Below are 22,662 nucleotides of genomic sequence, written 5' to 3'. Positions count from 1 at the left end.
TTTATCGGGACCGTTCCTCGGTACTACAGCTCCCGAAGCGCCCCGGGGCACAGCACGCCCGCCCAGGGGGCGGTGCCGCGGATTAAGATGGCGGCGCTGCGGGAGCGGCTGTGAAGGTGAGCGTTGGCGCCAGGGATGAGTGTGGGGGTGGAGGGGCGCCACTGCCCGTTCTGAGGTGCGGCCGCGCCGTGGGACGAGGCGCTTCCCGCCTTTTTTTTTTTGGCGCGCGCCCGCAGCTCTGTGAGGGCTCTGTGAGCTTGAGGCCTACGCGCTCCGTCCGCCTCTGTCGCAGGGAGGACGAGTGGATTTGGCGTGGCGGAAAGAGCTGAGGGTGAAAACGGAGAAACGGAGCTGTTCGCGTTCCGGAGGGACTCGAGTTGACCATGTCCGGCTTGTGAGAGCGAAACACATTCTGAAAAGTAAGCGGGGCGGGAGGGAAGGATCCTTGGTGGGCTGTGCCGTGGAAGTGAGGAGGTAAGGTGGGCTTCTTTCTTTCCAGATGTCTGAGTGTGAGAAATAAAGCATTTCCTGTCGAATGATCTCTAGGTTGTGTATTATGTAGTTTTCAGTCGGTGTCTGCTCATTAGGTGGCTGTTTCCCCATCTCTCAGTAGAGACCCCACCTTTTTCCTTATATATTTTAGACGTGTATGTACTGTAATGACGTAGACAGTGGGATTGAGAGCACAATGCCATGGATGGGCTCTGGCAGCCTGAGCTGGTGGGGAGCACCCAGCCCATGGCAGGCGTTGGAACTGGGTGATATCTGAGGTTCTTTCCAGCCCAATCATTCTATGATTATATTGGACACTTGGTTGTGTGGCTGTCAGGCCTTAGTGAGCCCCCTTTTCCTTACTGATTTTTCCCTGCAGCGCAATGTCCCTGTTGTTCACTCGTTCCAAGTCAATAGTTGCAGTGAAGAAGGATAAAAGACACATGGCTGAGGTAAATGCTTCTCCACTCAAACATTTCGTCACTGCAAAGAAGAAAATCAATGGCATCTTTGAGCAGCTGGCTGCGTACATCAATGAGAGTTCCTCATTCCTGGAGGGTAAGCTGAGCTGAATGGTGCTTTGCCTGTACGTGGTTCCCAAGGCACGCACCAGAACCCTCATTTATTTATAAATATGTCTGTCTTTATGTCTCAGTATTTGTATGAGGGACTGAAAATTATTGAATTTGTATTTCAAAGCTGACTTAAGTTGGTAAGTTATGAAACCCAGCTAGTTAGTGGGCTACTTTCTGTTGTTGGAGAACGTTGTTTCTGTGTGTGTGTTGTGTACTATTTTTTTTAAATGAACCATTTAAGGCTCTTTTGGTTGTGTGCATATAATCCTTTCAGTATTCTTGCCTACACACATCATTGCCAGTGACATGGAACATATACAGTAATTGGCTTTACAGCTTACGATGCAGAGAGAAGCTTTTTAAGGGTGCTGGAATGTTTGAAGTGTTGGATGCGTTCTGCTTAAAGCAGTGCTGAGGATAAGAATGGTTATTAGGTACAGGAAGGAGACTGGCAAATAAATGCTGGTGGGTGTAACTGCATGCTTCAGCATGACCTGTCTGAACTTTGGGATACAGATAAGCATTTGGTTGTGTGTGTTAAACTGTGGGGAGATGTTTCACCTAGTACTGAGGCAGATTGCTTCAGGGATTCAGAGGCATGATGTATTTTGATTTTTAGAAACACACAAGAATGCAGAGCTTGATCCTGTCACCACAGAAGAGCAGGTACTGGAAGTCAAAGGCTACTTGTCAAAAGTCAGTGGCATTAGTGAGGTGCTGGCAAGGCGACACATGAAAGTGGCTTTTTTTGGAAGGTAAGTCACGTGCTTACATTGGCTACACTCCCTACTTGGTAGAGAAACTTGCATCTTTAGGATCATAGCCAGTAAAAAGTATTTATAGAAGCATTAGTGCTCCAGCTTCTGCATGCAACGTGTGGCAGATGTCCCTAGTGCCAGTACTTGTGTAAATGGGACTTAAATATTGTAGAACATTGACTATTTGGAAGAAGTTTTAAAAGAAAAAATGGATTTTTTTTTAAAGTTGTTAATACTTCTGGAGCTGCTTTGATTTAGATGGCTTATTGTTTGTAACATCAAAAAAGTACCTAAATAGCTCAGGAGCCCAGCTATGCTATTCTTTAATCTTGCTTCAGGACAAGCAATGGAAAAAGCACTGTGATAAATGCCATGCTATGGGACAAAGTCCTTCCTTCAGGAATTGGACACACCACTAATTGTTTCCTGCGTGTAGAAGGGACTGATGGTCATGAAGCTTTCCTACTTACTGAAGGCTCAGAGGAAAAGAAGAGTGTTAAGGTACAATTTCCTTAAGCATAAGGTATAGGAGAAGAGCTGTGTTCCAGTACCAGAAAAGGAAAATGAAAGCACTGTGAATAGACTTTTAACAGTTCAGGGTTATATTCATTGAAGGAGCAGAGATCAACAGCAGGTTTTCAATGAGTGTAGGAAGGGAGGAGTGAAGCAAGCTATGGCATGAGACTTCATTGTATGTGGAAGATGATATGTTGTGATTGTGCTAATAGGGAGTTGGAATGATGCCTCAGGAAGTTCTCAGCTCTGGATGGCTGACCAAAGTTACAGTCTTCCTGATAGTTCCTCAGCCTTATTCTTATAGACACTTTTTGGGTGGTTGTCTTCTGGCTGGGGAAACACGTGGTGTGGGAAAACTCTTGGGAGATAATTCCAAGTTGGGTTTTATCTTAAACTGTCTGTGACCAATTTTGGGGGGAGATAATTGTCTTAGCATATGGGAAATGTTATAGATATATAAAACTTTCATTTTTAGACAGTAAACCAGCTGGCTCATGCCCTCCATCAAGATGAGCTTCTGAATGCTGGCAGCCTAGTCAGCGTGATGTGGCCCAATTCCAAATGTCCTCTCTTAAAGGATGACCTGGTGCTCATGGACAGGTGACAATATCTGTCTTTCTTTTTCTCTTTACCACACATTTCTTTGTATTCAAATACAAATTTAGCAGACGTCAATGAAAGTGACCTTGTTTTAATCTGAGACAGTGACCAAAGTCCTTTCCTGCAGTTAACAGCCACAGTTTATCTTGATTTGTCCTTTTTAGTTTGCAGTCTGCAAACTAAAACCTCAAAGCAGTGTGGCTCTAACACAGAAAATAATGCCCTGTATAGCTGAAACAAGTCTTGTATGAACTTTTTAAAACATGTTTTTGAAATGTCACCAGAATAACGTTGTTTCTTCTCTTTCTGCTCTTAGCCCTGGCATTGATGTAACCACAGAGCTGGACAGTTGGATCGACAAGTTCTGTCTAGATGCTGATGTATTTGTTCTGGTGGCAAATTCGGAATCAACGTTGATGCAAACTGTATGTTCAAGTTCACTTGATAGCGGGCAATGAATTTGGCTGGAGGTTGAAGCATGTTGACAAATTAATTTAAGAGATTGTGTTCCATTTTGCACAGGAGAAACAGTTCTTTCACAAGGTGAATGAACGTCTGTCTCGACCCAATATATTTATTTTAAATAACCGCTGGGATGCATCTGCCTCTGAACCAGAGTACATGGAAGAGGTTTGTGATTTAAATTCCTTCCCTTTGCCTGGAGTCCATATAGAAACCATTTTGACTCTTGTCCTTGTGTGTAGAACCATAAAGTGTTAGATATTATTGGTTTTTTTATTATTGTAGTGTGGAAACTAGAGGGAGGATAGGCTAGTGGTCACAGCATGGCTCTGGAGATTTCTAAAGTGGAAGTCAAGACCTTCACCAGGCAGTTTGTAAGTTAGGTGACTTGGATGACTTCTGGAAGATTTTATAGATTGCAAGGTTGTCTTCTTATTCTTTCATATTAGTAGCTTAAACCAGCAGAGGGCATCTGAGTGTCTGATCTGATTTTTGAGATGGAGCTTAAAGTGGCTGTAACTGCACGTGGAGGTGTTCCTGTTTGTCCCTCAGGTGCGTCGGCAGCACATGGAGCGCTGCACCAGTTTCCTGGTAGATGAGCTGGGTGTGGTGGATCGAGCACAGGCAGGGGATCGAATCTTCTTTGTGTCAGCAAAAGAAGTGCTGAATGCCAGGATTCAGAGGGCTCAAGGGATGCCAGAAGGAGGTGAGGAAAGCTAACAGAGCCTTTCTTATAGCAAAGGAAATAAGAGAATATCTTGTTTCACAAATAGGCAAAACTGAATTTATTAAAAATATCAAATTCTTAAGAGAGCAGACAAAATAAAAGAGAATGAATTGGCTGCTTTTTCTGCATTGGCTTCAGGGTAAAGCAGGAGTATATCCTAATGTCCAACATCTGAATGCTTTCTGAAAACCTAATTGGTTGTTTTGTACCTTCCTACTCTCAGGTGGAGCATTGGCAGATGGTTTTCAAGTGAGAATGTTTGAGTTTCAAAACTTTGAGAGAAGATTTGAGGTGAGTGTTAAGTGTTGTAGCATTCCATTTACTCCTGAAGCCTCCCAGCTTACTCCTAAAAGGCTGGGGAGTGGAGCTTACGTACATGGAGTGGCAGCACACTTAGGAAATAGACAAGTTGTGTTAGTGTATTTCTGCCTGCTGCTAATCTTGGCTGCCTGTTGTGTACAGGAATGTATCTCCCAGTCAGCAGTGAAAACAAAATTTGAGCAGCATACAGTGAGAGCAAAGCAGATCGCAGAGGATGTTCGTCTCATCATGGATTCAGTGCATGTTGCTGCCCAGGAACAGCGGTGAGGAGATGCTGATGCTCGGTGCTTTCATGACACAAGCTTGCACTTAGAGAGAAAATTAAAGAGTATGAGCATTTAAAATGCAAAGGAAAAATGTGGAAATATTGGGAGAGGAGCATCCTTTTTATCCTGTGTGCTGTGTGTATGCAATGCACTGTAGATATTGGTACACTTGGTTCTTGGGTTGGAGAATGTCTTTTGTCTGGAGTTCCAGGTGTTTGCAGATCAGAAATGTGCTTATCTGGCTTTGCCATGGGTACCTTTTTTTCAGAGTTTATTGTCTGGAAATGCGAGAGGAACGACAGGAACGTTTGGGTTTTATTGACAAACAGCTGGAGCTCCTCACTCAAGACTACAAGCGGAAAATCAAACAGATCACAGAAGAAGTGGAGAGGCAGGTGAGGAGGGGCTGCAGAAAAAGAGAAGGGATTGTCTGAAAGAGCTGCCAGTGTGGTGAGAAAAATGCAAAGTGCTGACAGGTCTGAGGGGGTAGAAATGTGGGAGATACAGATGGGAAGAGAAGAAATGCTTTCAGAAGCAGGGTTTGTTGTTTGTTTGCTTTCCTTGAGGCAATAAAAGGAAAAGTGGAACACCTGGGGGTAACTTTCAGGGAGACTCACAAGATGCTTTAAATGAGCAGTATGGTAACTTTGTCCTGTGGCTCCTTCTCCAGGTATCCAATGCAATGGCAGAAGAAATCAGGCGGCTTTCAGTGCTGGTAGATGAATACCAAGCAGATTTCCATCCTTCTCAAGTCGTTCTTAAAGTTTACAAGAACGTAAGTCGTGTTTGCTTCTTGTAGATTGCTAACAGCTTCTGAGCCGCCCTGTAATTAGTCAGCGGGCTCTGAGTCAGTAATTACACCAGCTCTTGGAGGCACTTAACATTCTTCCAACTAGGAAGAACTGAGTTTTTAATATTGCAAAGTGCCTTCTCTTAAATTTTGTTTTGCACTGGGGTAGCTTCTGTGAAAAATGGTGTGTTAAAAAAGGAAGGAAATTATCTTTAAAACTAACGTCAGCATTAAACAGATACATGTATGGTGTATTCCATTGTGTACCTCAAACAAAACCTTTCCAGTCTACAGCATACTTGTGAGATTGCATGGTTTTTTCCTCTCCTCCACTGAAGGAAGGAGAAAAATGAAACTGATGTTAGAAGAGTGGGCAGATGGAATGCATGCTCTTGCTTTGGAAGCTTTTTTTAACTGGGAAGCTCTAGCACCTGCAACTTATGTCTTCCTTTTATTTAATCTCAGTAACCCTTCTCTGTTTGTCAGGAGCTCCATAAACACATTGAGGAAGGCCTGGGCCGTAACATGTCAGATCGTTGTTCCAATGCAATCACAGCTTCCCTGCAGACAATGCAGCAAGAAATGATAGGTCAGTTCTGCAGGCAATGTTACCCTTCATTCCTGTTACTGTAATGCAGAATAACTAGGTGGATGTTCTGGGTTTCTTATTCCTCTGATGGTTGTTTGCAGGTGGCATTGTCTTAGTTTCCATCATGATTAGTAGCACTTATATGTAGAGCATGAGTTATTCCTGCTTTTTCCACTCTTTGGCTAAACTTGTTCAGTGCATATTAGTAATGAATCTAATCAATCAGCTTAATCCTTTGTTAGTGAGAGAGAAGCACTTTTAGAATTGGCCTCCTGTTTTTCAAGCTGTTGATAAACTGTACACTATAGCTACCTTTAGAGATTTGGGAATGCCCATGGAAAGGCATCCTTCTGAATATGAATTGACTGCATTGCAACTTGCTTGGCTTCATGAAATTCAAGATACTCACAAAAACAACTGCAGAGGATGGAACAACCAATATCCGTTCTGATTATGGAATGCAAGTCCAGTTAATTACTGTGAACTCAATTTCCTATTTTCTGAATGAGTTTATGTTCTGTTCTTGCAGATGGCTTAAAACCACTGCTCCCACTCTCCCTGCGAGGCCAGATAGACATGTTAATTCCCCGGCAGTGCTTCACACTCAGCTATGATCTGAACTGTGATAAGCTTTGTGCTGACTTCCAAGAAGACATAGAATTCCATTTCTCTCTTGGATGGACGATGCTGGTGAACAGATTTTTGGGACCAAAGAATGGCCGGCGGGCCTTGATGGGCTATAATGACCAGGTAAGGTAACTTAGTGGTCACGGGTCAGTGGGTATCAGTAACTCAAGGGCCTGCTGAACAGTTTTTGCTGGGAAGGGCAACGTCTTGCATTCTTTTATTCTGTACTCTGTTTTTGTTTCCTTTGTTTTTCTCCATGCTTTTCTAATTAGATTCAACGCCCTTTAACACCAGCAAATCCCAGTCTGCCTCCTTTGCCTCAGGGTTCTATGACCCAGGAAGAACTCATGGTGTCGATGGTCACTGGACTGGCCTCGTTAACTTCCCGAACTTCCATGGGGATCATCGTGGTTGGTGGCGTGGTGGGTTGACAATCTGAGGAGCATCTAGACAAATAACCTCGGGGTGCTGGCGTCGTCACTGCAGAGACCTGTAGATATTTCCAGTTCACAGATAGCAAAACGCTTTCTGTGTGCAAATAGAAGATAAAACGTCAAGCATAATTTTGCACAATAGTTACGTAGGGAACCAGAGGTTTTGTGAAGATAAAAGCCTTTCAAATTGTGTTATAAAATCTGGTATTCTTGTGAATAGAATAGAAGGAAAAATGTATTTTTCCTGTTGACTGAGGACTAGGAACTGAGGTTGAAGTTGAGATTTCTGCTTAGATCCTCTGATGATGCATACCTTCCTACCTGGAACAGGAGGAGAGCACTTAATTATAGATGCTTTAATTTATTTCATGCACAATCAGCACTGCCTACTTTTCTGTCTTGTGGAAAAACAAGAGAATGTTGTCTCCCAAAACTGCGGAAGAAAAGAGTAACAGAGGTTTAACTCGAGTTGTATGGTAACTAGTTTCTTTTCTACAAGTAACACGAAGCTTCTCCAGTAAGTTCCTTACCTCTGTGCTTTCTCAGAGCGTGTGGGGGGTGGATGATTTGTCAAAAGGAAGATGGTTCCCTAAAAATGGTTTTTCCTTCAGAAACAAGAATTCTGTGAGCTAGGCCAACTTCATTTGTGCATGTAAAGGTGACTTTAATGACCTGGAGAAGTTAACCTGCAGGTATTCTAAGTGTGTAAGCTGAACATTCGTAGCAAGCTGTCTGATCAGTGAAACTACTTGCAGGTCAGGGTTGTTGTTGGAGGTTTCTGGCTAACTCTCATGTGCTTAAAGTACAGGTGCACCATTGCCATGAGGCAGCATCACTTCTAATAGACCTGTGTCATCTGTTTTCCCCTGTGCTTGTTTTAGGTTTGGAAGGCTGTGGGCTGGAGGCTGATTGCTCTCTCGTTTGGTCTTTACGGGCTGCTTTATGTGTATGAACGCCTCACCTGGACCACAAAAGCGAAGGAGAGAGCTTTCAAACGGCAGTTTGTAGAATATGCTGGAGAGAAACTGCAGCTTATTGTCAGCTATACAGGATCTAATTGCAGCCACCAAGTCCAACAGTAGGTTGCCTATATTTACCTAACATCTTTATCTGAATTCTCCTGTTGTTTTGTTTTTTTTTTAATTACTGTTTTTCGCTTTGTTTGTTTAGGGTGATATTGCTTCTTAAAGCAAGATATCTGCTCACTGAACTCAGGACTAAAAAATATAATAATACATGTGTTTTAAAGAGAATCTGTGGGTTACATTGTTGGTTTTCTTAATAAACATGGTGTCCTATGTGGGTATTTCTAAAGCTCTAGTCTTAGTACTTCAGTCTGACATTTCTCTGACAGTTCTAACGTGTTCTTGTGCAGAAGGGAAAGATGTTTGCATCTGAGTCAGTGTCATCACCACTCATCGAAGGCATTTATTCCTTGAATTCTGTGTTTCATTCCTACTTTACACTGTTCTTCCCGTTTCACAGAGAGCTTGCTGGAACGTTTGCTCAGTTATGTCAGCAAGTGGATGTTACACGGGAGAATCTCGAGCAGGAAATTTCTGCCATGAATAAGAAAATTGAAGTTTTGGATTCACTGCAGAGCAAAGCAAAATTGCTGAGGTGAGATTTTCTTACTACACAAACATCTGCATATAATTGGTTTTCGTGTGGTTGCTCCAAGATGCTCAGAGGAGGGTGCACCTCTGAGGGCAGCCCTTCTTTCATCATAGTGTTTGATTTGCAGACATCAACATCTTTTTGTATTGTGTTCCTTTTTAACGTTACATGGAAAACAATTTTCTGCAATGTATTAAAATGTCTGGTGGAAATATCAAAACAATACTCTGCAGCCTCAAGTAGAAAGAAAAGTCACTTAGATTATTGGGTGAGAAAGGATATTGGGGTGTTGGTGAGCAGTGCTTTTTGTTATTTTAACCCGTTAGAAGGAGAGATGCTCAGCCCATGTACTCTGAACAGTCATTTTAAATCTTTTGTCTCATAAAAATCCCATTTCCTTCTTTCTTTCAGTTAGTACAAAATTACAGTTCTTGTCTGTTTACCAAAATGTACAGTCCTCTACTCCTGCAAACTTTTCCAGGCAATTAGAAAATCATCTAAAAAGTCTCACCCTTGCCATTGCACAGATTTGAGTCTGATGTTTGTCTTCACCCTGCAAAAGCTGTTGGGAATAATTTTTTTTAACACACCTTACCCACACAAATAATAAGACCAGTTTAAAGCTGTGACCAAGATCTCACTATGAGCCTTGAAGCTGGGGATTGTTGGCAGGATGGTGTTCCTGACCTGAAGGAGACAAGGAGTAGTAGCAGCCTTTTGGAAAGGACCCCCTTGGCATTCCTCTCCATGCCTTGCTGTGGAATAGTCTTGGCGGGTTGGACTCGATCTCTGGAGGTCCCTTCCAACCCCTACAATTCTGTGATTCTGTGATAGTCTTATTCGTGTTTCTTTCAGATTGCCTTGGGAAGAATGATTTTATTCACCTAACAGAGACTTCTTGTCTTTCCAGGAATAAGGCGGGTTGGCTCGATAGTGAACTTAACATGTTCACACATCAGTACCTGCAGCAAAGCAGATAGTGTGGGAAAAGGAGAAAAACAACGCTGTTTCCCTTCAGTGCTCCTTCAGTTACTGCAGAGAATATGGTGGGTGATGGAATCCCTAAAGGGAATGAGCAAAAGGCTCCTGCCAGTTTCCAGTTGCTGTGTGAACAGTAGGATTCAGCATCCTTGTTTTGTGTCCCACCTTTCAACACTAGCTGTTGCAGCTCTTCTTTTCCTGCTTAGGAGAACAAGCTACGTTGGAAAGAATGTGTGCTTTGTACATTTACAGGGGGCTTCTAAAATCAAAATGAAGTACAGTAACAGTGAATTCTATAAACAAGTGTTCATCAGTTTAAAAGTTACTCTAACACATCGTTTTTTATGGAGTCGTTCATCTTACTACATGAAGGTGGAGCTTTTGGCTTCAAAGCCCCAAGTTTATGTATATGACAAGCAGCTGTTTTTCTAAACAGCAATCTTATGCACACAGTTAGAACAGTTTCACAGCACTTTCGTAGCCTGTGCAAACCTATCTCCTAGCTGCTTCTTCTGTTATTGTACAACATGGCAGAGATCTGCTGCACTGTTTACTTTCATGGACAGGTTTATTTTTGTCAGCACGTTTAAACCTGTGAACAAAACTTAGTTCTCTTCCAGAGCAAAAGGGACTAAGATTTTTGCTTTGGTACCTTTATTGTCTTCTGAGTTAATTTCTTCCTCTTCAGAGCTCTTCAGTAATGCAATCTGGCTCATTTCACATTGTAGGCAGCTAATTTGCAAAGCCATAGCAAGCTGCTATGAAGGAAGTGGTGATGATAATTAACAGTTTGTTGAAGAAGGAAATTAGGAATGAAAAGATGAATCAGTTGACAGGTTGCCTTGTGAGACAGGCTGATGAATGTGGGGTTTGGTAATTGCACAGCAGTGTTTCTGGAAGCAGGCCTTTGGAATTCCATTACCATTAGCTGGCCATGAGGGCAGCACAGGGATCACACGCTGTAAGAGATTTCACTTCACGTAGAGTTCCCATAAGATGATCCAAGTCCATGCAGTAATGAGATTTGTTTCTGTTAAAAGTGTGAGGATGATGATAGAGACCTATCCTTCCTATTTAATGCTGGGGTAAGAATGGGTTAAGTCATTTTTTTCTTTTCCCAGATGTCTTTTATTTATAAATAGATGAAATTAATTGAGTTTTGCCCTGAAACAATTCTTAATTTTGATTATGAGACTTGGGCATTGTGAGGACTGGAGCCTCTTCCTTCTGGAATTGATAGCAGAGGAATTCCCACTGATTTCAGTAGTAGCAGGATCAGGTTCCTGTGCTGTGAGACTTATTTTCCACTTGGTGGATATGTACTTTACCACATTTTGGGAATGATCTTTACATAGCCCACAAGATGTCTCTCCATAATCCAGAATTAATCCTGCATTTCTGGGGTTAGTGTCAACCTAAATCTGTTCAGAATCAAACATTGGAGAACATGAATTATCTGTGAGCAAGTGACAGCTGAATCTGGGAGTACTAAGGTGCTTCTTTTTTGTTCTATTATACAACAGTGAGATTTTCCACTTGAAAATGGAATCAGCTAGCCTTAGGATTCCTCATTCATGCTCAGGTATGAATATATGTGCCTGTGACATGTTCTCTGCTCCATGTGAGGTTCCAGAAAGAAGCTGCCTGACACTCCAGGAAAGAATAGTGAAGTGGCAGTAAGTACTTCAGGCTGTGTTACGATTTGCAGTAAGACTTGAATTATCTTGGTTACGTTGGAGCTGGCAGACTCTCATTGTGACCCTGAAAGGCAAGAAGCATACGCAGCTTTCACTTTCAGAGGACAGCTTTGAATTCAGCCCAAACCAAGAAGCTATTTTCATCAGAGAGCACTTCATTGGCTGTGTTCAGTTTCCTCAGGGAGCCACCAGTACACAAGTGTGGTTTGGATCAGAACTGAGAATGGCTGAGAGAGAAATGTGAGTCCTTGCCTTTGGTGTTGTGTTCTCTGGGCTTGTAGTGTTGAAGTATGCTGGAGCAAGTGGCACTGTGGGCTATTACTCTGAATTCACACAATACCTACAGCAGAGCTCTTTGTCTCCCAGGCTATTACATACACATTTATAACAAGCAGTGTACAGTGCTGAGTTAAAACATGAAGCAGATCCCTGATAGAACAGGAAACTGCCAGTTCCAGGCAGAAGGAGATGATGCATTGGTCAGCAACTCTTGACTACCTGAAGTACCGACCTCGCCTTTGGAGACGTGCTGCTAGATCTCAGCAGGCCTTAGAGGAAGTTGATCAGTGAGCTGATGATCTTCAGAGCTGGGGTCAGATTGGTGAAGGCAAAGAGATTGGTGTGTTCTCAGAACACGGTGTCTTGGCAGTGCGTGTTTGTGGCGCTGCTCAGATGTTGGTGATGGAGGTGCTCTCACTGTAGTGCTAACAGATAGAACAGAGGAAAGAACTGCCTGGATTTTGTAAGAAGTAAAACTGCTAACATGGGAGATAACTGTTGTTCAAGTGCATCTATAACCCTGTCAATAGCAGCTGGGTGATCACGAATCAGACTTCTAACAGAAAGACCTTCCAACACAGTACTTCTTTAATTCAGCTTGGTGGAGGAATGAACACTATTAGCAAGGAGGTTATCTTCTGCTTTTCTTTAGAAATAATAAACTAATCCTGGGAATTTAGGTACTTCTAAAAGCAGTCTTCCCCAAGCTCTTATTTAAGGGCGACAGCTCAGTGCACTTTATCTTGTTGCTGCTATGTACCTTCATTGTGTTATGTTGATGGAGCTCTTCGAAATACTCTTACCAGTGAGTTTTCTCTCTGCTGTATTTAAGGTGATAAATTTGCATGAATTATTCCTGTATCAATGCTGTAAAAGCAGTGGAAACCAAAATAAAAATGAATTGGAAAAAGTATTTCTCCTGCTGTGTTCTGTGTATCTTGATTCAAAGTCTACAAGTGTAAATATGATGCAGTCGGGCCATAGAATGGTTGGAGCTGGAAGGGACCCTAAAGGCCATCAGGTCCAACCCTGCACTGAGCAGGGACACCCACAGCTCCATCAGTGCTCACAGCCCCATCCCCTGACCTTGGGTGCCTGCACCTCCTCTCTGGGCACTCTGTGCAGTGCCTCACCTCCCTTCTTCCTTATATCCAACCTGAGTCTCCCCTCTTTTAGCAGGAATCCGTTTCCCCATCCCATCTCCACACACCCTGCTGAACAGTCTGTCCCCTTTTGCTTACAGCCCCTTTAGACACACGGGCCGCTCTCAGCCCTCCTGCAGCCTTCTCTCCTCCGTGCTGCACAGCCCCAGCTCTCAGCCTGTCCTCACGTTCCATCAGGGAGCATTGCTGTGGCCCTCCTCTCCATCTCTGCTGTACTGAGGACCCCTCATGTGGACGCAGAGCTCCAGGTGAGTCCTCCAGAGGGTAACGTGCTACTGCCGTGGGAAACTGCATACGTGGTAGTGACCTTTAATCTGTTTTCACAGTGAAAAAGAAGAGAGCGACGGTGCTGAATGATCTGAGGTTTTGACATTATGAAGATACACTAAAAATGTCAAGCCTGGCTCTGATTTCTCGAGAATATTCGAAGAAGCAAATACTCAGCAAATACTGCGTTAACAGACTGGCGGCGGTGAATCAGCATTCTCCGTTCCGGAAAAGGACGTTTCCAGCAAGAGGTTCTCACACTTAGCTGCTTTCTCCCTTCCTTGCCGCTTGGGGCCGCCGGTCGCGCCCAGCAGAGCATCAGCCGGGTTCTGCCTCCGCCCCTGTTTTGTCCCCGCAGGGAGGCGGAGCCGCTGTCCCCGCGCATGCCCGGAGGCCGCTGCGCTGCGGGAACGGCGGTGGGTCCGGGGCTGCCCGGGGGAAGCCCGAAGCGAGGGCGGGGATCCCCGGCTGTGCGGCGCAGGTGGGCCCGGCAGCGTGGCGCGGGGAGGGTCAGAGCTCGCTGCTCCCACACGGTGCTCTGTACGGGGCTGAGGGGGTTGTCGAATCTACCGGGCTGGCCTCTTAAGAGGGAAGGGAAAGTAGCATCGCCCCAGTTTGTGCTGCCCGGAACCGGGCCTGGGCAGCGCTGCGGAGCTGTTGCTGGAGATGCGGTTACTTCGTTCTCGAGGCGTAGCTCCTTTTCTCAAAATGTTGTAATTACAGCGCTTTCACAAGCTTCAGCCTTAGGCTTGTGCTCGGCAGCTTCATGTTGGTTGTGCGAAGAATGGGTCTCGTCTGGTAAATACCCTTCCAGAAAGTCCTGTGACTAATGTTAATTTCTGAGTATGGGCTTTCTAATGAGCAACAATGAGGGGATGCTGTTAGCTCTGTCCTAGGAATACCATGAGAACTTTTGTTTTGCTTAAATCATCTCAGAAAAAGTAGTGTCTCAAGACAGATATTTCTATAAGGCATCCAGTTGTGCACCCTTCTTGTAAATGGAAGAAAAACATGCTGTGGGTTTTTCAATTATTAACACTCCTTCCTTCCCAACCCTCCCCCCCTGTTGTACAGTGTGTGTGTTTGGCTCCTAATGTTGCCAAGGTAACAAAAACAAATCAGATGAACTTTAGGAAAAGGTTTAGGGACCCTTTAGAACAAGAGGTCATAGGGAAACATAGTTTTACAGGAGCCCTTGACTAATAGCTTTTGCCAAAGACAGAGCATTTTGAAGTCTTCCTGCCTGGGGACCGTGGAGGACACTTTAGACTGTGTTTTGGCTGTACTAAAAGAGAAATACTCACTGTTTGTGTGTTGAGTGAGTGTCTAGGTATCATCAGACTGTGAATTCTGAAAATAAGTCTAAAGTGGATTTATGTATGATTGCTCTAGATATCTGAATGAAACATCTTTCATCTGGTTTTCTGTGACATGTGACATTTCACGTTTACTGTTTTCCATGTCTGAGTTTCCTGCCTCTATTTAAATCATATGCCAGTCTCTGGGTAGAAAGTACTTGAGTACATGTAGGGGTCAGAGATGTATGCAGCGGTGCTGGTTCTTAGCATAAGGAGTTTTGAAGCTGGCTGATTTCTCAAAGATAACGTTCAAAGATCAAAACTCCCAACAAACCCTGTGACTTTTATGAAAAGTCATCTGAAAGTGTTATGTTGTTTGTTTTTTGTTTTTTTCCCATGTCTGCTTCTTCAATTCATACCTCCATTCATGCAGTTCACCCTTCCTCTGGCTTTATAGGAGGACACGTCCATAGGATGGAGTCAGAGCACCTCAGGTTGCGTCAGGCCAACCAGGACCTTCTACAAAGGCTCAGAGTGAAGCAGGAAGAGATAAGAAAAAGTCTTCCCAGCAAGCCGCTTCTTCCAGCATCTCTTTGTAATAGAGCAACTGCTGAAGCATCTGTCCCCTTGCCCAAGAGAGGGGTATGTGTTAGGTCTGTGCTGAAAGTGCTGAGTATCAAATGGGCCTCATATGGTAGGTAGGCAGTAGCTCTGCCTGTAGGGGAGACACAAGAACGTGAAGCAGCTGGTGGAAAATGAAATATGGAGCCCATCGGAACAGTAGCTAGACCTTTGTTGTTTGTCTTCTTGTCTCAGATGTGTTCTCAGTGCAAAGAGTTCAGAGATCAGCTGCTGCCTGACGAATGTGGGATTTTTAACACGAGATAGGAAGGATTATCATGAAACAAAATCCTTTTGTTTCTTCAGAGCACAAAGGCTGAAACTTTGGCAGTTTCTCGGCTTGGAAATGAGCTGCTTTTAGTTATAAATGAATCCCTTTCTTATCGTCTCCAAACACTTAATAGTGATCTCATGGATAACATTAAGATTTTATGTTTTTCCCAACAGAAATTTAACGGGTGAGCAGACCAGGCTGAGAGGCTGATGCTTCTCTTGCTGAGTAAATTGGCCTAATAAAAAATGCTTGTACTCTTAATGGTGCAATGTGGTAGTAATGTCTTTATTCTTACAGAAGGAAAATCAAGTTGATGGTGTGTTCACACAGCACGATCCTGCAACGTTGGTGTCTGTGGAACCCAGAGCTTGCACAGCCAGAGCAGCCCTTTGTTCATCACTCAAACACAGCAGCAATGACAGAGGGGTGCAGCAACAAACGAGGATGCAGGAATCAGTTTTGCAATCCTGCTTTCCTGCTAAAGAGAAAAATCTTATACCTGTGTCTGCAGTCATTACATGTGAGAGAGAAACTTGTGGACTGGTTGGGGATAGCCATGCTCAAGGAAGTGCAGAGGAAGACTCCTTCCTTCTAGGACGTGAAAAGAACAGAAGACAGACTACTCTTCCACGTGGTTCCAGTGAGAAGAATGAGCTTAGGGGTCATTTGGACCCATCAGCAAACAGAGTACAAAGTGAAGAGACCTCCAAGGAAGCCACAACACCTAAATCAATCCTGCTGACATCTCAGTCCAAAGGGTTGAAGGTAAGTGGTGAAACCAAAGACTTGCTTGTTTTCATAAGTCAGAATGATGGGGGGAGGAGTCAAGAGAATGCTACATATAAAACATCAGTTCTATGAATTGAGAAGGCAGAGGGCTGTAGCAAATTGCTGTTAGAGCTATAGACAGATTTCAGCCTCAAACTAACCTGGTGCTGTCCTACTTAAACAACTGCTATTTATCTCCCTAGCTGTAGCTATGAATCTATGAATCTCATGCTAGATGTATAGGAGGTCTTCCTGGTTTGTTTTGTTTTTTGGTTTTTTTTCCCAGAAGGAAGCTGGTCATGTGAGTTTTCAAGCTGAGCCTGAAGAACACACTGTGCCTGTGAGTAGCTGGTCCGTGCGTCCGTTCCTGGGCTATGACTGGATTGCAGGTGAATCTTAAACCTGAAGCAAAGCTCTCAGCATGATGTGGTAATATCAAGAGTTAAAACATGATTTACCCTCCGTTAGTATTGTAGTGTGGCAGAATCGCAGGCCTAGAGCCCGCAGAGCAGGGATCAGCAGAGGAGCTGAAGTTTTGTCAGCAGCCGTTCCTCACCCATGACAAATGTGAACTGTGCTTCACTGAAATAGTGAAGTGGCAACTGTGTGAGAATCCAAGCAGCGAATGGCAAAGGTTAGAGGGGTAGCAAGCAACCAAAAATGGATGGATGCATTGAGGAACCAAGGTCACAGCAGAAATGTCTGACTTGATGTTATGATGTTGTCTTCTCCTTATCCTCTTTGGTTCTCCTCACCTTTAGCTTTCTTGATCATTCTGAATTGAGTCTTTCTTTGGTTGCTTCCTCAAATTCACTAAAACCTTGAACTTTTCTCTTTCCTTGACATTCTCAGGGCTTCTAGATACAAACTCTTCAGTGGAAGAAAAATCTGATCAATATTTTGCTGAGCTCCACGAGTTTCGACAGGCCAACAAAGAAGCATGTATCTCTGAGCAGCACATGGAGTAAGTGGGTACAGGGGGAAGGGCAGAAGCAGCAATGGATCCCTCTGAAGTTCTGAGTAGTGGGAAGGGGTGGCTCTGGAGGCCTTTGTGTCCCATTCAGAAATGTATGCTTGGAAAAGGTAGGTTTGGAGAGCAGGCACTCCTGTCACTAACTGGTTTGCTTGTGTGTTTCTTTAGGACTGAGCCTCTGGAATGCATAATTCCTGAACAAGACTTGATAGCCAGCTCCCATAAATGTAAGACCAGATCTCTCATAAGTGTTTCTTCCTAACCCTGTTTCTGTGAGCAAACAACTGAGAATTCTTTACCTGTTATCCTGAGTGGGCCCTGCATCGCTTAAGAGGAGGAAGAGTGTGTTATTTGTAGCTGCGATTTCTAATCCATACTCAACTTCCTCCTCCAAAGAGAATCGAGCCTTCTAGGCACTGTCTCTAAATCAGTGTCAGGATTTTTTGTAACTTGCTGCAGTTCTCTTTTTTAGTTGATGGGGTTGAGTTTTGGTTTTGCTTTTTAGGAACTTATTTGGGGCAGGAAATGTAAAAGATACTTTAGGGAAAGCAGCACTGTTTCTATAGAAGACACGTATTGCGCGGAAGTAGAACACAGCTGTATATTGCCAGTGTTGAGGAACCTTCTGACACACTAAAAATACTGTCATGTTTCATTATTCTCTGGCAGGTGTTTACTGTTACCGATTAAACCAGCGCCTCTTTCCTGTCCCTATGGATTCAGATTCTGCCTGTCCTGTATGTAAGGTCCCACGTACCCACCAGCCCCCAGAGACACTGGAAGAGCCAGCCTATGTCAGGTAGATGGCGATTGTTACTTTGCCATATGCAGATCTCAGGAGGTAATGGGTAGAAAAGAGTCCAAATGGTTCTACAGATGGTTGCTGTCAAGGCTGAGAGCTTAAAAATCCTGCTTAAAATCCCCCTACTAATTTTTCCATAAGCAGAAATAGTTTTGAAGGTGGTAAGAAATTATTTTTGTATTTGAATTTGGTCCAGAATCAGAATGTACTTTTTTAAGTGTCTAATGAGCTGCTTGCCTTTGTTCATTTTTGGGACTAGGTCATTGAATTGGATAAGGTATGTAAATTTACTTTGCCTTATGGAGCATGTGTGCAATTACTCCCCCTGTTGCAGGGTCAGCATTCCCAGGTCTACTCTTATGCCTGCCTACAAATACAAAGCTCACTGCAGGAAAAGCTTTGAACCAGCAGACAGCCTTGCGTTACCTTCGGTAAGTTGATGTCTTCTTGCAGATACTGATTGCACAACCCAGATTGGGCATGATCTCTGAATGATCTCTGGAGTGTGTGTGGTGGTGGGTGAGGTTCTGATCTGGGTTACTGACACAGCAAGAAAAGCTGTTGGTGCATGCTTCTGAGTTCACACCTTCATATAACTGGCATAAAATAAATAACTTCAGGTGCGTTATGCTGAAGAAAAGAAAGTGCCATATGTATACTGCTGGGACATCATTCAGCTGATCTGTTTCAAGCATCATGCCTGAGAGTGTTCTCTAATATCAGAGAGTTAACAGACAGGTTTCTATCAAGAATCCACATTGTGTAGGGATCAGGCCAAATTTGTAGTGGCAAGGTTGGATTTGAAACTGTTTTTGTAGAGCTGGTCCTGTCTACCGGCTGCTAGAGAATGCTGCAAGAGGTATTGTAGCCTTGCCTTATAGTGAAGAGGTAGGAAGAAGCTTGGTTTGAGGTTTGGTGAACAGGATGAGTCAGCTGAGACCAGTTGAAGGAGGTCAGGTGTTTGAGTTCGCAAAGTGGGAGATTAGTTCAGAAATAATTAGCCAGAGAAAGGTGGAAGTTTTGCTGCATTAGAAGAACCTTCTCTTTTCATATGAAGCTCCTCAAGAAATTAACCTGCCAATGGCTCCCTGTGGAGGCATACTTAGAAAACGCTGCCATACTGCATTCTTCTATGTTCTCACAGCATTGCCTGGTTGGCTGGGAAAATACCATTCCTTCCAGTGACCCCACAGTCAGCAGTTTGGATCTGCAAGCTTCACTGAAAGAGAAACCTCACCATTCCCTCTCACCTGGTAAGGATAGCTTGTAAACAGTCGTGGAGATGTGAATTACATGTATAGGAAGTGTTGTTCTGACTCTCTGAAGAGTATGATAATCATCAATGGCTAAGCAAAAGAAAAAGCCTGGAAGATTTTTCTCATATCTCCAAAGAAAGGTTGTTCCCTGCGCTCTGTAAACTAGAATTAAAAAAAAAAAAAAAAAGCAAGTGGAACTGGATAATAGCAGTGTGTAGACAAAAGCCTGTTCAGCTCCCCAGGTCTTCAGCAAAATAGGAGCAGTCCCTTATTTGGCATTATTTGATTAATGATGTCTTCGTTTCCAGGTGTCCAGAGTGTCAGGAGGAGCCAGAACTGACCAGCTTTTGAACCTGACCTCCTCAACACTCTTCAGATTAAGCAGTGCTTCTCAGCAGAGGGACCAAAACAAACATGGACATTGCAGAGCAGCTTCACTTGTAAATACTACTGCTTCAGCTGTGGACCACTGACTTGTTGGCCCTGGGGAAGGGATGGGGGCAGGGAGTGAAAACAAGTTAATTTGTTTAAAAATAAATCCTCCAACGAGGAGATTTTTCTTCTAATTTTTGTAGTCCCATATCTCTATGAGCAAGCAGTCCACTTACTTCACTGTACAAACTCATGGCTTTTCACTTTGCACATTTTGCAGCTACTTCTAAGCAGATGCAGGAGCTTTCCTACCTAAGGCTTTTAAAGAGATGTGGACTGGATAAGTAGAAGAACCATAGCAACAGATGTGTACAGGGTTCATCTGCCATTTCAGTTAAGCAAATCAGAAATGTACCGTTACCTGAGAATGCTAGGGCAAGGAATTAGCTTATGGATGGCCTTGTTCAATGGGAAGCACACAGATATGCTTATTTACAGACGTGTGAAGCATAACAAATGCAAATCACTAATGCCTTAAACTTGAGATACTCAACAGTGTAGTTAAAAAATCCAGTTTATCTTCAGTGTCTGTAGCTACAGAGTACATTACAGAGCCATTATAAACTTGGAAAAGCACATTTTATTACTCAAAAACCTAGAAAATGCCTTCAGATATTTGCAAGTTACACTTACCTCTACTTTTCCAAAGTTTTTAGAGGTTAGCAAAAAATCTTTGTGGAGAACAGTTTGAGAGCAAAAGCAATTTGTTCTGTATGGTTTGATTTGCTTGATCTTCGTGGTATGATCTTTCCTTATCTAAAAATGATAAAACAGATGTCATGTTTTGTCTCCAGTAATCCTGAAAGATAAATTCCTTTCTTAAGAATTCTGGAAGTTATTGTGTAATCTTGACTTGCAATTGCATTCATTAGCTTTAAATCAAGTTTATTGGTGAGAGCAAACTTCACAGAAAGCTTTGGGTTTGCACCAGTATTTTCAGCTTCCTGCTGTTTGGTGTTAATTAATTAATGTCCCCAATACTTTATAAAACAAATGTATGATTAGACGTTTTTAAGCAAGGGAGCAGTGTTGCAAGTGTATGAAGCCTTACTGTGTGACTGGAATGGAAAATGAATGGCCTGACTGACTAGTTTTGCTTTGGGTTGAATATTTAGGGTAAAGGGAAAGGAATTGATCACGTTCTTTCCTCTGAAGCACGATCCCAAGCTGTCTCTGCCTTTGTAATGTTTTTTCCTATGTTCATACATGCTCTTTCAGATGGAGCTTCCCAGAAGTACTCAGTCTTAAAGTCTATCTATTGAGATAGATAGAGGTAATAATCTGAGCTGTCCCATGTGCCCTTATTGCTAATAAAAATTTCACTTTCACAGGCGGGAGAGCTGCTTCTGGTTTCCATCTTCAAATACTGGTAACTTCAGTTCACTTCCTTGGCTGAACTCTTTCGGAACAGAAAATGTGGTTTGCTTATTAACTTGGAGAATGACCTCATGGCTCTACATGTAGTTTTGTCTCCACATTTGTGCAGAATAAGTTTATATCATGATCCTTTTTGCACAAGGAATCCAGCATTACTCAAGTTTTCCGGAAGAGCTTAAGCAGTGCACATTTTATTGCTATTCCAAGCAGTTGGCTGTATCAATTTATAGTTGTATTTATAGTTGTTAGCATACAAACACAAATATTTTTTGTGGACAACTTGGTTTTGTCCTTCCATCTGCAATTCAAATCAGCAAAGGCTTTGTAATTGGAGCATGGCTAATATTGTTGATATGTGGTGCAGAATTGAGATCTGATCGTGTGATAGAGAGTAAGCAATTGTTTTTTGTTTTGTTTTTGTTTTTAATCGGGACACCTGACTATGGATGTATCTGGTGGCCTCATATTCTAGTAAGAAGGTGGCTCATAGTCAAGTTTCTCATAATATTCGCCTTTAAAAATAGAACCATACAAGAAAATGAGGCTTGCTCCCATTCTGTTTAATCCGCAGCTGAGCTAAATGAGTGTTTTCCCTTCATATGTGTTCTCACAATTGCTGTGCTGAGGGTATGTGCAAAGCAGTGTGGCTGCTGATCGCATTCAAGATATCGAAGTTACAAATCCTAGTTTGCTTACTTTTAACAACAGTAATGCAGGGAATGACAGGTCATTTCTAGAAAGTGAGGTCAGACTTTCTGAGAACCAGGTTATTTATTTATTATTCTTTTAGCTTTGAATACGAGACTGAATCTCAATCCAAAAGATTAGCAAAGGAAGCTTTATCTGGCCCACAGTGATTATAAATAACTACGAGATGCAATTCTTGAACAATGTGCTATGAGTAATCTGGGTGTGGATTAACGAGTTAAAATATGCTAAGGTTTTGTACAGTATCTTTGTCCTGCAGTAAATGTTATTGCAAACCACAATGCTGTGCCTTTTCATGAAGGACAGTGGCTGAGAAGACATCTGAGAGTAATTACGAAGGAAAACATCTATTTAAAGGTTGAAAAATTGTAGTTATTTAGTGTTAATGGAGCTTCTGCACTTAGACTAGAGTCTGCAGCAGCCAGAGCTGTGATGAAGCCAGGGCTGCTAGGGGGAAGCTGAGGGAGAGATCAGTGCTTGGGATGTTGAGGCTGTGGTTAGGAGAATGTGAGGTTGACCAGGGCCGGATAAGCAAAAGTGAGACTGTGGGAATGTTTATGGTAGGAAGTGGTAAGTGAGGTGTGGCAAGACGTAGAGGGTGTAAAAGAGGGAGTGTGGAAAGTAGGGCTGGATTGTGAAAGCAGGAATGTAAGCTGTGATGTGGGGGGAGTTTTTTGCAGGTCAAAATGGTATGGTAAAGGATAGGATTCCCAGTGGTGTACCCCTATCTCCAGGATTATGTCCTTACCCACAAAGCTGTCCGAATAATCTTGCAGGCACCCCATGGTAGCTTGTTTTCCGTTCCTAGTGGCAGTTGTGCTCTTATGTGTCCTCTAACTGTGATTTAAGGAGTTTTGTCTTCATGCGTATTGATGAGCAAGAAAAGGAGCAACCTGACATGCCTGAAATGTACAGGAATCCCCAAGGAGAAGGAATTCTCTACAACAGTTGATGAGGAAGGATGTGTGGCTGATGGGGCCTGGCTTTGTTTG

The 22,662-nt window shown here is 43.1% G+C and overlaps 2 protein-coding genes across 3 annotated transcripts; both read left to right on the top strand.

The window, feature by feature from the left end:
* The first annotated feature begins 28 nt into the window (after positions 1-28).
* MFN2 (mitofusin 2) lies at positions 29-12,644 on the top strand. Of its 2 annotated transcripts, XM_048968081.1 has the most exons (19): positions 30-116; positions 293-419; positions 872-1,050; positions 1,687-1,822; positions 2,164-2,326; positions 2,817-2,941; positions 3,258-3,366; positions 3,464-3,571; positions 3,956-4,109; positions 4,354-4,421; positions 4,593-4,714; positions 4,986-5,112; positions 5,388-5,492; positions 5,994-6,096; positions 6,626-6,846; positions 6,996-7,145; positions 8,039-8,235; positions 8,643-8,777; positions 9,685-12,644. In XM_048968081.1, the coding sequence occupies exons 3-19, from the start codon at positions 876-878 to the stop codon at positions 9,752-9,754; spliced, it is 2,268 nt and encodes a 755-aa protein (XP_048824038.1). In that variant the 5' UTR covers positions 30-116; positions 293-419; positions 872-875; the 3' UTR covers positions 9,755-12,644. The 2 variants fall into 2 exon arrangements, with proteins under 2 accessions (XP_048824039.1, XP_048824038.1); XM_048968082.1 differs by lacking the exon at positions 6,996-7,145 and having other exon boundaries at positions 29-116.
* An 831-nt stretch (positions 12,645-13,475) lies between these two features.
* LOC125703513 (migration and invasion inhibitory protein) lies at positions 13,476-19,455 on the top strand. The gene is given in 10 exon segments (XM_048968096.1): positions 13,476-13,642; positions 14,917-15,101; positions 15,652-16,119; positions 16,409-16,511; positions 16,975-17,086; positions 17,264-17,322; positions 17,765-17,894; positions 18,232-18,328; positions 19,042-19,137; positions 19,139-19,455. Coding segments are annotated over 9 exon segments (1,293 nt in total). The 5' UTR covers positions 13,476-13,642; positions 14,917-14,933; the 3' UTR covers positions 19,199-19,455.
* Positions 19,456-22,662: the final 3,207 nt, after the last annotated feature.

This window comes from Lagopus muta, chromosome 21 (assembly GCF_023343835.1).
Source record: "Lagopus muta isolate bLagMut1 chromosome 21, bLagMut1 primary, whole genome shotgun sequence".
NCBI lineage: Eukaryota > Metazoa > Chordata > Aves > Galliformes > Phasianidae > Lagopus > Lagopus muta.
The sequence above is the reverse complement of the archived record's forward strand: the minus strand, read 5'-3'. Positions and strand labels throughout refer to the sequence as shown.